Genomic DNA, 13,682 nt, shown 5'->3' on the forward strand with positions numbered 1-13,682 from the left:
ACCCAAGCAGAAAACCAGCCGACAGAACGTCAGTCAGTATAAAAAGTTTTTATGTACAAAAAGCACAATAAAAGATGACAGCTAGCTAGCAGAAAGGACTGGGCACTGCCTTCAGCCTTCATTTACTATAGAAACAAGCCCCCAGCAGGAAGGGGAGGCTACCCTGGGAAGAGGAGGCTGGGTTCCCAGGCCAGGAGTGTAAGATCTCTCTCGCCTTCTTTCTCGGGCCTCCATGTGTAAAGCAGGTGTGGAGCAGGTGGTACTGCTGCCCTCTGCCACTGAGACCATGAGACAGGCCGGAAAGGAGGCTGTGTCGAGGACAGAACTAACTTTGGGCTTCCCCCCAAAACTGGTCTCAAACCAAAAAGCCTGTCTTGTTGCGATGGTCACTTGCAGTGGCTGACATATGAAGACAGGGAGCATATGGGGGCCACAGGGTGTTTGGCTTTGTTGCCACCCAGCAGCTGAAGACCAGGCAGGGGTCCAGCCCAGGATTCTCAGCTCTTCCGGTTCTCAGCAGGTCAGCGGGGTCTCTAATCAGAAAGACGAAGAGGGCCCAGGCCTTGGATATCACCCGTCTTGTCCTCGTGCACGGTGGGCCAGGACTGCAGTGAGCTAGGAGACCATGGTTCCCGAGGGGCTCACGAGGTCCTGGGGAAGGCTTTCTCGGGCCTCCTGCATGCGGCGCCGGGCTCGACGGAAGGCTTCTGTGAGGGAAGCAGACACAGGAGTCAGCTGCCATGGTGTGGGGGAAATGGGGCCCACGGGGATGCTGGAGGGGGGTGTAGCTGGAATTGGGTGGGGGGAAGCCTACCTAGCACGTTGTGAATGGAACTTTGCTGGCTGAATCCCTCCAGACGGTCCAACACGCTCCTCATCCTCTTCCGGAGAGAACTTGACTCCATGAAGGCCCTGCAGGGGAGCCCGCCACGTGGCCATGGCTGCTCTTGCAGCCCTCAGGGTCAGAAGCCCCAAGGCGGAGGGCGATGGCCACTCACCTGGACTGCTGCAGACAGTGCAGGCGGAAGGTGACACTGCCTGTGGTCTCTGTGCGGAGTCCAAAGCGGCTCAGACGCTCCCCCTGCGGCACCCGGTTAACGTCAGGTTTCTGTTGGTTCCTAGACCCCAGGCACCACAGTGGCCTCACTCCCATTCTTATTCCCCTTCTTGGGGAGAACAGTTCTGTTGGGGAAACTTCATCCCAACACCCAGATTCCACCACCTCCCAACTGTAAATCAAGGAACATTCCGACCTCGTTCGAGAATCAGCAGTCTTATAAGCTGCCTGCCAATCCTCTGATTCCTGAGGACTCAGGGATGGGCTGGAAGGAGGGGCCAGTTATTCCGACAGGGACCAGGGGAAACCTCTAAGTGTACTATTTTCCAGAGCTCTCCTAGGATAGCAGTGATCTTTGTACCTGGTGCAAGATGTGGCCGAGACAGGAGGGAAGGGACTAAGCAATAATGAAGCAATGAACAATTAAGAGTCCTTAACCCAGATTCCACCTTACTCCAGAAGAGATAGGGACATAAGTTCCCAGCATGAAGTCTCCCCAAAGACAAAAGTCACCTTGAAGGTTCCTGGTATCCGCACGTAGGAGAGGTCCTCCAGCTCCAGAGAGCCGCCAATGAAAAACCTCCTGAGCTCGGCCGCCGGGCCCAGCTCCAGCGGCCTCCACGTAGGGACCGTCAGGGTGTGCGAGCCTGTGCAGGAAGCGGAGAACGGGGCCGGAAATGGCACATGCTCCCTTGCTGCCTTCCCGGCAATGACACGGGCCTCGCCATCACCAAAACACCTGGTCTGGTAATGGCCTGACCTCTGGTGAAGGTCATCAGAGTGGTTTAGGGTACCCACTTGAAAATCAATCAGATGGAAATTCAGATCTCAGCTCTGCCAGTTATTACCCGGGCACCAGGACAAGTTTCTCAACCTCTCTGAACCCCATTCTCCTCACCTAATAACAACACCTATGCCTCACAGAGTGGTGGGGAGAATTAAATGAGAAGCACTTAGCACACTGCCTGGCGCACAACAGAAGACAGCGGCTATTATTTCAAAAGGAGCTGACCCACTCAATACACGTCCGCCGAGAGCCCATCTTGCCACGCGGCTGCTCCCTCGAGGCCACGAGTCAGATCAGAGGAGCCGGAGGCAGAGCCCAGAGCTGCTCAGCTTCCCAGTTAGCTGTCATTTCACCCAGTTGTCTCTAACAGAGGGGGAGAATTTCCTCAAGAGGAGCAAGGAAATCTTGCAAGTTAAGTGCTTCTAATTCCCAGTCATCCCTACTCCTCACAGGAAGTGGTCGAATCTTCTGAAGTGTTAGCCTTATTTCTAGGAGCTAGGGCACATGGGCCACATGAAGGGCAGGGATGAGCGGTCACCTGGGGTGGCAGGCAGCACCACAGCCCCATAGCCTTCCACGCGATACCTCTGCCAGAAGTCCAGCGAAAGGACCTCGCAGTAGAGCACAGGCCATGCCGGGAGAGCACCTGCAGCAAGGGGGAGAAGCGGCCAGGTCATGGGAGGCCTTCACCAGGAGAGGGCCTCTCTGAGGGGCCCCAAGGCCGAGCACCTGCCGGGCCACTCACCGGCAGATTCATCCTCGTGGAGGAAGGAGGCCTCAAACGTGAACGGGTAGGAGAAGTAAGCCACATTATCCTAAAAAAGAGGAATGTTATTTTATACTCAGTGTCATGGGGTGGACGAGGGCTCACTTGGAATTTGTTTTCCCTGTAGCCAATGACAAGGTCACCATCCCAAGGGAAAAAGAAAAACTATCACCCCAGGTAGGAAATAAAAGGCTGACAGGTGAAGGGACACCCAAACCCGAGCTGCTACCACTCTCAAAAAGGCAGAGAGAACCCTTGGACCAGGCATCCCTGCAGAGCCCACAGCGAAGGGCCGGACCCAGCCCTGGAATCTTCCCCAGGCCGTGAGCGTGATAATCTTCAGATGCCTTCCCCCTCCTAGGTGCCCCCTCTCGCTGCCCTACCGTTCCCAGGGACTTGGTGGCACAGGTCTGTGTTATTCCTGAGAGCTGCTGGAATGCTGGGCTTGACCAGCCTGAAAACCAAAGACCACATATAGTAAGCCAACGGGGAGGAAGGCAAGCAGTTGAGAAAAAGACAAAGTTCCTGTCTCCATTCACTCACTCGTTCATTTCACATTCACTGTGTGTCTGCTATGTGCTATGACCGATCACTGGGGACATCTTGGTGACCAGATAAAAAAGCTTCCTGTCTCTCATGGGGCTACCATTCCAGTTGGGGCTGGGAGGGGGGAACAGACAACAAACCAACCAACAAATAGACTATCAAGTAGTAACAAATGCTAAAGTAAAAATAAAACAGGGTGAAGGGACTGAGTGGCTTGAGGCTCATTTAGACGGGGTGGTGAGGGAACACCACTCAGAGGCGACACTTAGGCTGAAACCTAAACTAAAGCAGAACCAGTCGTGCAAAGATTGGACACAAAAGCTTTCAGACAAGAAATGGCCCTGAAAAGGCCCTCAGGTGGGAATGAACTTGGCCTGCTCAAGAACAGAAATTACAACTGCAATGCTGTAAGGGAGGGATAGGCAGGGGCCAGCTCGTTCAGAGAATGGAGTCTGGATTTGGCTCTAAGTGGGAAGGGAAGCTGCTGGGGCTTTAAGTTCAAAAGAGACACAACTGGTTTACATTTTAAAGGCTCAGTTAGGCTGTGGTGCACGTGGCAAACGAAACGTAAGAGGGAGCAAGACAGGAAGTGAGAGGATAAATTAGAAACCTAATGCTTCGGCCTAAGCAAGAGATGATGGTGGCTTGGCCCAGGGTCCTCGAGAGAACAGAGGATTCAAGACATCTTCTGGAGACAGAACTGCCAAGAACTGCTGATAGAATGAATGGCGGTAGGGAGCTAGAGAAAGTGAGGAGTCAAGGATGTCTCTTAGGTTTCTGGTATCAGAAACTAAGTAGATGACATTGCCATTCTGCTAAGATGGGCAAGACCATGAGGGCAGGTGTGAGGCAAGAGGGGGAATCAAGAAGCTTTTGGTCACGTTAAACAGGAACGACAAGAGGTAAGTGGACATGACTCTGGAGTTCAGGGGAGAGGCTAAGGCTAGAGAGGGACATCCGGGAGTCTGAGACATACAAACAGTACTGAAGCCACAGGATGTATGAGGCCACCTAGAAAGACCGTGGAGAGAGAGTAACAGAAGGCCAGGCCCAGCCTTGGATACTCTAATAGTTTTAGGTCAACAGAAGATGAGGGAACAGCCAAGAAGGCCGCTGAGCCCCCAATGAGAGAGACGAGAGGAGCACAGAGCCAGAAGCCAAGAGGACAGTCACAGCGAGGAAAGTGAGCTGTGGTGAATGCTGCTGAGAGGCCAAGTAGGGTGAAGGCAGAGATGTCACCACAGGGTTTCACATCTTGGAAGTGATCTATGACCTTGAAAGGAACAGTAACAATTTCAGTGGAGGAGTGGGGAAGGAAGTCTGACCGAATGCCTCCGGAAAACTGTCAGAATGGGTAAAAAGAGAGACTTATGAATATTACTTACTAGTAGTTGGCAATTCCACGAAGAAGTGGACGTAAAGATTGTCAAACTCATAGCCTTGGGCTGAAACTAAGAAAACAGGAAACTGTTTCAGGTTATCCTCCTATCACCCTTAACACCCGCCCCAGTCCTAAAGGGCCTACCCACGTGTGGAAGCGAGTCCCTCAAGGGCCAGGAACTCCCTGTGCTTCCAGGAAAGACACATGCCTGAGTCTCCCGAGTGCTGCGGACAACCCAAGGGCTCTACTGGGGCGGGGAGGATTACTCCACAGCTAAATCTGACACTTGCCAGCATCAAGGGGCTTCTGTCTGGTGAGACACTTACCTACTTCTCCATTTACAAAGAGCCGGAGGGCACCTGGTACCGTCTGAGGTAGAGAGAAGTGGGGACAGATCAGGAGGTCTGAGGGAAGCGACACCTCTCCTCCAGCCTGCCCGTAAATCCCCAGAGGGCCTGATGCTGGACGCCAGATCCAGCTGTGTGACTAATCCCGCTTCCTCCCCACCTGCCACTTCTCCATAAATCTGTTTCCTTCATTTCTAAAGTAATGTAATGGAAAAAGCACCTAATTTACATGGTGGGGAAGGCAACAAAGTGTGGGGTATTTACAAGAACGGCCAAGAGAAGCAAACACAGCTGCCTGCCGCCGTATGGCGAAAGGCTAGAGACCCCGGCTCCCTCTAGAGGGAGGTCAAGAGACCAGGAAGTTTCCTTGTTAAATTATTTGTGTATCTATCTTATCTCACTTTTTAACACCGAAAATCTGTTGCTAATACAACACAAAAATAGTGAAAGTTAATTTTTTAGAGAGAGAGAGGGAGACCACCAGGTAACTCTCTCCTTGTTTCCAGATCTAGAAATGGAACTCCTGGAATAAGAGAAGACAAAGAATAGGACCACAGGATTACGGACTTAAACTCTTTTGTTTTGTTTTAAGAGCCAAACTATTTGACAAACAGAAATGACACCCCTCCCTCTCTATGGGGCATTAGGAAAAATATCTACATGAAGAGCAAGGAAGACACTTTTCATCTTTATATTTATTTATAAAATGAATTACAAAGTAATACATGAATGCACTCCCACTGATAAAAATTCAAAACCACCTAAGTTTAGAGAATAAAAAGTAAACATTCCTGACATGTCCCTCTCACCACCCAATAGCCATCTACCATTTCCCAATCCCACCCCCTCCCCAGAGAAAGCCACCCATAGGGTGTGTGCCCTTTGAGACCTTTTCCTATGCATTAACAGTTCTATATCAATATGCAATGCTTCTAAAACATAACAAGGACTATACTCTAAATGTTGTTTTTTACTTTTTTCCACTGAGGAGTATGTCTTTGGGACCCTGAAGAGAGAACTGTCACTGAGCCGCAGTCAGAACGCTCTGGCTACAGAAACCCAGCTGGCGGAGCTGCAGGAAACCCAGCTACTCACCGTCTCAAAGTCAGTGCCCACGAGGCTGTTGAGATACTCCTTGTGCCGGCCATAGAGCTGAGGAAACAAACCACACTGAAACTCAAGGTGCGACCCCAGCCAGGCCAGGGTCCAGATCTGCATGGGAGGGAGAAAAGCAGCAGGAGTGGGACGTGCCACAGAAAGCTGGGCCTAAGCATCCCAGACACTGACATCTGACCGTGAAGCACAGAGGCTCTGGAGTCCACCGGTCTGGGACCAACCTGGCTCTCGCACTTACGTGACCTCGGGCAGACTGCTTAGCTTCTTGATCTCCATTTCCTCATTTATAAAGTGGTAATAATAAAAATATTCACCTAAAGGCTTGTGGTACAGCCTAAATGAAATAAAGTATGTGAAGGGCCTAGCACAGAGCATGGCAAATGCTCAAATAAATGGTCATTATTGTGATGATCTTATAATAGGATCGAAACCTTACATCTGACATGTCAGCAGCGCTTCCCAAGTCAGGCAAGGCCTCTAAGAGCAAGGCCTTGCAGCTGCTGACCCAACCTCGGCCGCGGCCTCGGCTCCCAGCTCTCTGGTTCCCAGACTGAACCAGCACTTACGTCCCTGAGCGCACGCTGCTCCCGCTCTTCCTCCTCAGGCTGTGCAAGGGAGGACACGCTGTCAATCGTATACTTCCACAGCTCCTGCTTCTCCCCGTCTGTCTCGATTCTGTAAGGTCAAAGCCACAAAGGGACTAACTCAGCAAACAGGAGGTGGGGCCCTCCAGACCCAGCCCAGGGAGGAGCCGATTTACAGTTCTGTTATTCTAAGACGTAAGATGAGGAACAGTCAGGCCAGAGGAGAAGACCTGGCTAGTTCATCTCTCTCAGTTTTGATTAGTCCCTACACGCAGCAGCACAGAGAATTATTTTCACTTGACGACACTGATGAAGGTATCACTTTCAAATCCGGGTAGGTGCATATTTTCTGAGAAAAGGTTGCCCAGTGTCCTAAGGGTCTATGACCTGGAACAGAATATGAACCACTGGCTCGGAATTTAAAAGTTAGAACACATGAAGGGCTTTCAGAGAATCTCCTCAACTTGGGGCAAGAAGTGAAGCCAAGGAAAGCAATGCCAGTCTCCGCCATCCCTTTCTTCCTCTTCTCACCTGTAGGGTCCTCTGGAGCCAGTGAAGTCAGGTTTTACTGTGATCACACCATTACTGTCCACCTTCAGAGTACAGAGGACATGTTCATACTTCTTATAGCCAAGCCTAGAAACCAGGGAATTAACACCAGGGTTCAAGACTGCTGCCCCACCTCCAGGGAAAGAGGAAGAGGTGTTCAGGACATATCAGGGGAGAGGACAGAGGCTGGAGTGAGAATTGTCATGGTAAAATACTCTCTTCCAAAGAAAAAGTAGAAGGAAAACATCCCTCCCTCCCATATACCTGGGATGACTATAACAGGAGAGTGATGGTTAGTGACAGGAGAAGAGAATGAAGGTCTGAGCTGGGCAGTAAGAAGCTTCACTCACTTTCCATAGGGACCCAGGTCTGCCATGATGTACATTGTCTGAAGAGGGGTGTTGATGACATGGCTGTTCCGGATGAACTCTTCTGAGGGTTCCCAGGTGACGATTCGTGACTTAAGGATGCCACCCTCCCTGGGAGACACCACAGGAAGGGTCACTTCCCTGGCACCCCCCCGAACAGCCTGAAGGAGTAGCTCTGGGGAGCACACGAAGGTGGAGGCCCGCTGCAGGATGGGACGCTCGAGTTGGTGGGCATACAGGGAACACAGGCATGGACGGACCACAGAGGCCGCCACGGCCCTGTACACACTTGCACTCACATCCCTCGCCTGTCCTGCCGTCGCCGCCTGACATTTGCCATTCGCTCGACCAAGAATGACGGCATTTCGCTGGCTGCGGTGGTCATTTTCTGACAGTGCTGGGAAAACAGAGCAGCCCAGTGTAAGCCTGCTCAGGGCCGTGTGGGACCAAGGACCTGGAGGGAAGTCTTCCTTCTGAAACTTCACACAGAACCTGAACCTCAGCGCACGGCCACCTCACAATCACACTGACGGCGGGCACAGTGGCACAAACAGCCCAAGGAAGAGCCCAACCAAGCCTTGGTTTGCCCGAAGGTTACAGCAGCACATTATCCTTGAGAAATGAGTTTATTTATGCTCATCTTAAAATGAGCCTGCAATCTCTAAACACATACCAACAAAAGGTTTGGTGAGTCTGCCTGGTATCCTGTGGAAAACCCTCCCATGGGTAACTGAAGACTATCTGTAATTTTCTTTTGTTTACCAAAACAGACAACCCAAATTTTATATGCTACCAACCCACAGCTTTCCTGATATAAGCATCAATCTTTCAAAAACATTCACTTAACACCTGGCTCCTTGCAGAGATCTACAAGGTCACAGACAAAAATCAGATAATATAGGCACTCCCCTCCCTCAGGAGAGTGATGGTTAGTGATGGTTAGAATATCCAGAAGAAAATGTAAAACAAGTCCATGAGGGTATAGCTGTCATAGGCAAACTGAGGATATAAGCCATTCCCCACGCAGTACTGAATCCTTCTTCAAACCCATATATTCAGTTTCGGCTGAATCCGTGATGAATTTTATCTAAATGGCTCTAGACTCCATCCACCTGTCTGATCTCATGATGCACAGAGGAAGCCAAACCCAGTGGTTGCTTCTCCCAGTCTGTAGGCTGCAAGCCTGTGATTAGAGACACTGCCGGCTCCCTCAGGCCCTCCAGCAGATGGAGCCGGGAGCAGCAGCCTCACCACCCGCAGACTGTGCCCACCTACTCCAGCTTGGCTGCCAGAAGGTCTGTATCCCCTTAACAGGCTTCCGAGTTAACATACAGAGAGGCCGGAAAGCTAGGGCAGACAAAGGTGAAGGGAGCTACGGTGCTTGGGGAAGAATGCTACCTCCTCCAAATTGGTGTATCTATCAGAGTCAGTGTAGGTAAAGATTCGTCGGTTCTTCCTGCCATCCAGATCCTCCAGCTTCAGAATCTCTTGGCGGTACTGATGATCCAAAGGGCTCTGACAGGCTGCTTCATTTTGGTACAGATCTACTTCGAACTGAGGTCACAAAGAAACAAAGTTCTACTGAGAATATGTCAAATTTTGCTCCTGTAACAGTTTGGTCAAATTAGTTCTATAGAGCTGATGCAACTTGACATGTTCTCATAGCCAACTGTCATTTATCTAAACTAATGGAGGACAGGAGAGCCAACGAATGTTAGAGCTAAAAGGAACCACAGTGATAGTCTAATTCAATTCTGCTATTACAGAATTGACATACCAAAACAGTAATTCTGCTGTTTTGGTATGTGGCCCAGAGATGAAAAGTGTCTTACCCAGGATTATGAAACTGGGTAGTGGCAGGCACTATATTCCATTGACCCCATAAGCACAACAGTGGAAAGTATAAACTGTTACAAGCTTTCTGGAAATCAGTTTAGCCATATGTATCAAGAATCCTTCCCTGTGACTAGTCAGGTGGAGGTGGACCAGGGGGAGGCAGACTGAGCAGACAAGGGACACTGGCTCACCTGGCTGAAGAGCTTCTCTTGCCACCCAATCACGACCTCCTCCTCTTCATCTACCTCCGGGCGGTGTCCACCTCCAAAGACAACAGAGTGAGTCAAATGTTTGAGCCAAACTAGCACCACTTCTCACTCTGTGGTTGGTTATAACCAAAGTCCCTGCTCTTATATTTGCCACAAAATCAGTTGGAGTTCACTGATCTATGAAGTACTCACTCTAGACTTACTCTATAGAGGCTGTGGATATGTGTAGAAGCCAAGATTAGGACCCAAGAAGTCTTAATCACTACTCTGATTTGAAAAAAAGGAAGTCATGCCTTCCAGGAATTATTTGATCTAATTCAGTATCAAGAGCTGACATTTATTAGATACAGGCTAAATAGCTCTTCCTCAATCCCAACTGCCTACATTTGCTAGACAGGAACTGTGGCATTTTTATCTTCACTATTCCTGAAGCCGTATATCTAGAATCACTAACACTATAACCTTAAGAGACCAAGTATCAGGAGAGAAAAGGAAAGACATACAACTGATTTTTTTTTTTAAAGAACCAAATCTAATACACACACTCCTAGCTGAGTGTGCCTTTTCCAAAGACACATGCTTCACAACCTGCCAGCTCACACTCTTGCCCAGGAATATTTTTGAACAGAAACAACAAAAGCAGAGAGACCAGTGACCTAACGCAAACACACTGTCCTCTCTTCCTCACTTTTCTGGCTTCCCAGATAAGGAAAACTGCTAGAACACAGACGGTGTTAATATGTACATTTTCCAAGCAGACCCCAATTTTTAAGCTGTTTTAAAAAGTGTTTAGTTGTATGTTTCAAGCTTGGAGTGATATTTTCTCTTAGGAAAAAAATGCCACAAATGGTATTTAGGTTGACAGGCAAATTTATAACGTATCTAAAGTATGGTATTTGCTATTTCCCTACATTTGACCACAATTCGGATCAGCATCTTGACGGCAGGAATCAAGCCTTATTCAATTTTACACAACGTAATGTAGTAGTTAAAATTGCCTGGGATCAAATCCTGGCTTCAACATTTACCAGCCCTGTGACCTTGGACAATAAACCCATCCTCTCTATACCTTTTCTCAGACTATAGACCTGGGTCTACTCTGTCTTAAGAGGTAACCTCCACCCTAGGCCCTTCCCCAGATCCCCACGCGGCCACATCACCACCATTCACCCACTGGTGGATGGGTGAGGCCTAAAAGTGGCCAAGTCTATGAGGTCCTTCCCAGGCTGGGCAGCAGGCTGGCAATGGAGGTAGCTGCTTGACGTGATTCTTTGCAGGTGGACTCTGCCAGGAAAAGAGAAGCCCAAAATTCTCGTTACAAAACACTCAACCAGGAGATGAGCGCAGAGCAAAGATGGAGAAACAAAACTCAGAAGAGGGTACGGCTACCAAGAATGTGGCGGGGTGTAGGCGACAGAGGGGATGTGAGTGGGGCACGGGGACCTAAGGAGAAGACGATGGGAGAGTGTACTGGAGACACAGGGCCTCGAGAAACTTGGGAGCGGCAGGGTCCTGAAAGGGTGGGTCTGGAAGTTGTGAGTGAAGAGGGTGCCGGGTAGTGAGGGAGACGCGGGGAGACGAGGTGACCGCGGTCAGGACTGCAAACCCAAGTGAGGGTCCCAGCAAACAAGAAGCGAAGTTCAGGCTCTAATTATCTGACAGCATAAAAGCACGGGGCTCTGGGGTGATGCGACTACCGGAGGCGGAGGTTGCGCACGGGGTCCCAAGAGCGATACACGGCCTCTCCGGTGTCAGTGCTCCAGACGGTCTCCGCCATGACAGCTGCGCTGCGCGCGACTGCGCCGGAAAGCGCGCCGCCCCAGTTCCCCTGGCAACGGAAACGCTGGGTTAGGGAGGCGGGAGCCCGGTGCCCTACGCGGCGCGGCAGAGCCCCGCCCGTTGCAGGCGCAGGCCAGTTGGTGCCAGCGCACGCTTCGGCTGGGGCTCGTGCGGGGTTGCCGCTGATCCTGAGTGGGAACGAAGCTCGCTCATACCCAAGGCCAGACTTGATGCACTTTACAAATGAGGAAACTAAAGCAGCGCTGGAGGCCGCTTTTATACAGATTCAGACAGAAATGGTGATGGACACCAAACCCAAGCGTCCTGAGTTCTCAACTACTACTTTTTCCACCACACGACACAGCCTTCCACTGAATCCTGGGAAACTTTGGCCTCCTAATCGGTGGAGGTGACTCACAGAATGCACCCATTCTTCCCAAAGGAGTCAGGGGAGGTGATGACGGTTACCCAGACATGAAAATATATTCTTGGAAGAAGGCAAAAAAGTGTCAAGATTTATTAATCCTTGTGTTGGCATTCACTGAACCAGAGAAAGAAGAAACAAGGAAGCTAACAGTAAGGAAGGAAAAGATGTCATTATTGCACTGGGTTTTCCCCTGCGTGTGTTATTTCCGGATTTTTAAGCCACCTTAGTTAGATACCTCACTGGCCTTGGGAAAAGTCAACAAAATGCCATTATGAAGACGTGCTTCACTGGACTGCCAAAGGCAGGACACACCATAACCTTCAGTCTAGCTCCCTGACACCTTGGGGATGTCAACAATTTTCAGCCTTTGACATTTGCTGCTTCCTCAACAGAGTAGGCAATTGTCCCCTGAACTCAAGAATCTCATGCCAGTTTCATTATATGGCATTGGGAGCCCTAAGCAACAAAGGTGCTGTTGTGTAACACTAAGGACTCACCGTAACAATAGCCCTATTTATTTAAGATCTGATACAGCCTGGGTGCTTTGTTTGTATTGTCCCCAATCCTCCTAGAAACCCCTTAAGTAGGTATTTGTTATTCTCATTTAATCAATGAAGTTATTGAAGGCCAGCGCTTGAAGGCTGAACTCTAGTAAGTGGTGAAGGAGCTGAGATTCCAGGCCAGGTCTGTCTTTTGAAGCCTGAACACCTTCCACTCTGCTTCACGACCTCTCACCTACCAATTTATTCTATAAGAGCACACAGTTGCCAATCTGGGAAATAATTATTTCGACAGGTGAAACCATGGAGGCAGAATATTAGCTTTTAAGAGAAAAGCCACTCTAATTTTTTCTTTTAAAGTTGTGCATAGGCAACACTGTGCCACATGAACAGCAAATGATAAAGGTGGAGCCAGGACCAACAGTTTAGTTTTATACCAAATCAAACTTATAGCAAAGTCAATCTGACATAGACAAAATAGGTACTGTACCACATGGTATGGAAATATAAGTTATTTGTCTAACCATAGTTGAATTATTTTTATACAGGTAAACTAGATTTTTATTCTCCTTATTTACTGGTATAAATCAGGATTCTTAAAATTGGGATCCATGAGGAGAGTTCAAGGGGTCTATTGACTCTTTCCCTTACCAGTAGGGGGTACCAGTATGAGATTAAGAGATACAAAGTACTATGTATAAAATAAATAAGCAGCAGAGATATACTTTACAGCACAGGGAAATATAGCATTATTTTGTAATAACTTTAACTGGAGTATCTATAAAAAATATTGAATCCCTATGTTGTACACCTGAACTAATATGTTCTAACTCAACTCTATGTCAATTAAAAAAAACCTCCCTAGATTTTTGTGGGGGCCATTTTCTGGAAAGAGTCCATGGCTTTTATCAGATTCTGGAAGGAGTTTGTACCCTGATATCAAGAGTAGCCTGATCCCCACTACATTTATATACTGACATCTTCTTAAACATCAAAAGTTTGGATTATATAGCATAAAGGCCAAAATCCCTTGTACCGCCCCCAGCAACCCTTCCTCCCCCATCCCCAGTCAGGAAGGTTCAGAGTTGACATTTAATGTGTTCTCCCTAAAATGGAACCATTATTTGGAGGTTTTTTGTTTTTTGTTTTTTTGGCTAGAAAACACTTACACAAACCATCACAAAGGGTAGATATTGCCTCCATTTCACATATTTATAAACCAAGACATTAATTTTACTACTCAGTCTTATGACCAAGAAGTATAGAGCCTGGACTTATGTTCAGGATGTTTTGACTCAAACCTATAGACTTTCCTTTGAACTGTGCTGCCTCCTTACATCTACTCCCACCCCCAACCCCCATTTTTTCTTTCTTAAACCAGCCACATCTGAGCTATATCATAACAGCCCAATTGCTCTCTCTTTCCCCTC

At 48.9% G+C, this 13,682-nt stretch overlaps 1 protein-coding gene across 6 annotated transcripts; it reads right to left on the bottom strand.

Moving 5' to 3' along the window:
* Window positions 1-32: 32 nt before the first annotated feature.
* MKS1 (MKS transition zone complex subunit 1) lies at window positions 33-11,368 on the bottom strand. Of its 6 annotated transcripts, XM_033846906.2 has the most exons (18): window positions 11,244-11,368; window positions 10,721-10,830; window positions 9,529-9,599; window positions 8,900-9,055; window positions 7,801-7,898; window positions 7,484-7,612; window positions 7,116-7,220; window positions 6,567-6,675; window positions 5,980-6,036; window positions 4,864-4,906; window positions 4,542-4,607; window positions 2,994-3,064; window positions 2,590-2,659; window positions 2,383-2,490; window positions 1,571-1,704; window positions 999-1,081; window positions 815-912; window positions 476-707 (listed from the first exon to the last, which is right to left on the bottom strand). In XM_033846906.2, the coding sequence occupies exons 1-18, from the start codon at window positions 11,321-11,323 to the stop codon at window positions 616-618; spliced, it is 1,680 nt and encodes a 559-aa protein (XP_033702797.1). In that variant the 5' UTR covers window positions 11,324-11,368; the 3' UTR covers window positions 476-615. The 6 variants fall into 6 exon arrangements, with proteins under 6 accessions (XP_033702802.1, XP_033702797.1, XP_073654073.1 ...); XM_033846911.2 differs by lacking the exon at window positions 999-1,081 and having other exon boundaries at window positions 33-707; XM_073797972.1 differs by lacking the exon at window positions 10,721-10,830 and having other exon boundaries at window positions 11,244-11,350.
* Window positions 11,369-13,682: the final 2,314 nt, after the last annotated feature.

The sequence above is a fragment of the Tursiops truncatus genome, chromosome 20, assembly GCF_011762595.2.
Source record: "Tursiops truncatus isolate mTurTru1 chromosome 20, mTurTru1.mat.Y, whole genome shotgun sequence".
NCBI lineage: Eukaryota > Metazoa > Chordata > Mammalia > Artiodactyla > Delphinidae > Tursiops > Tursiops truncatus.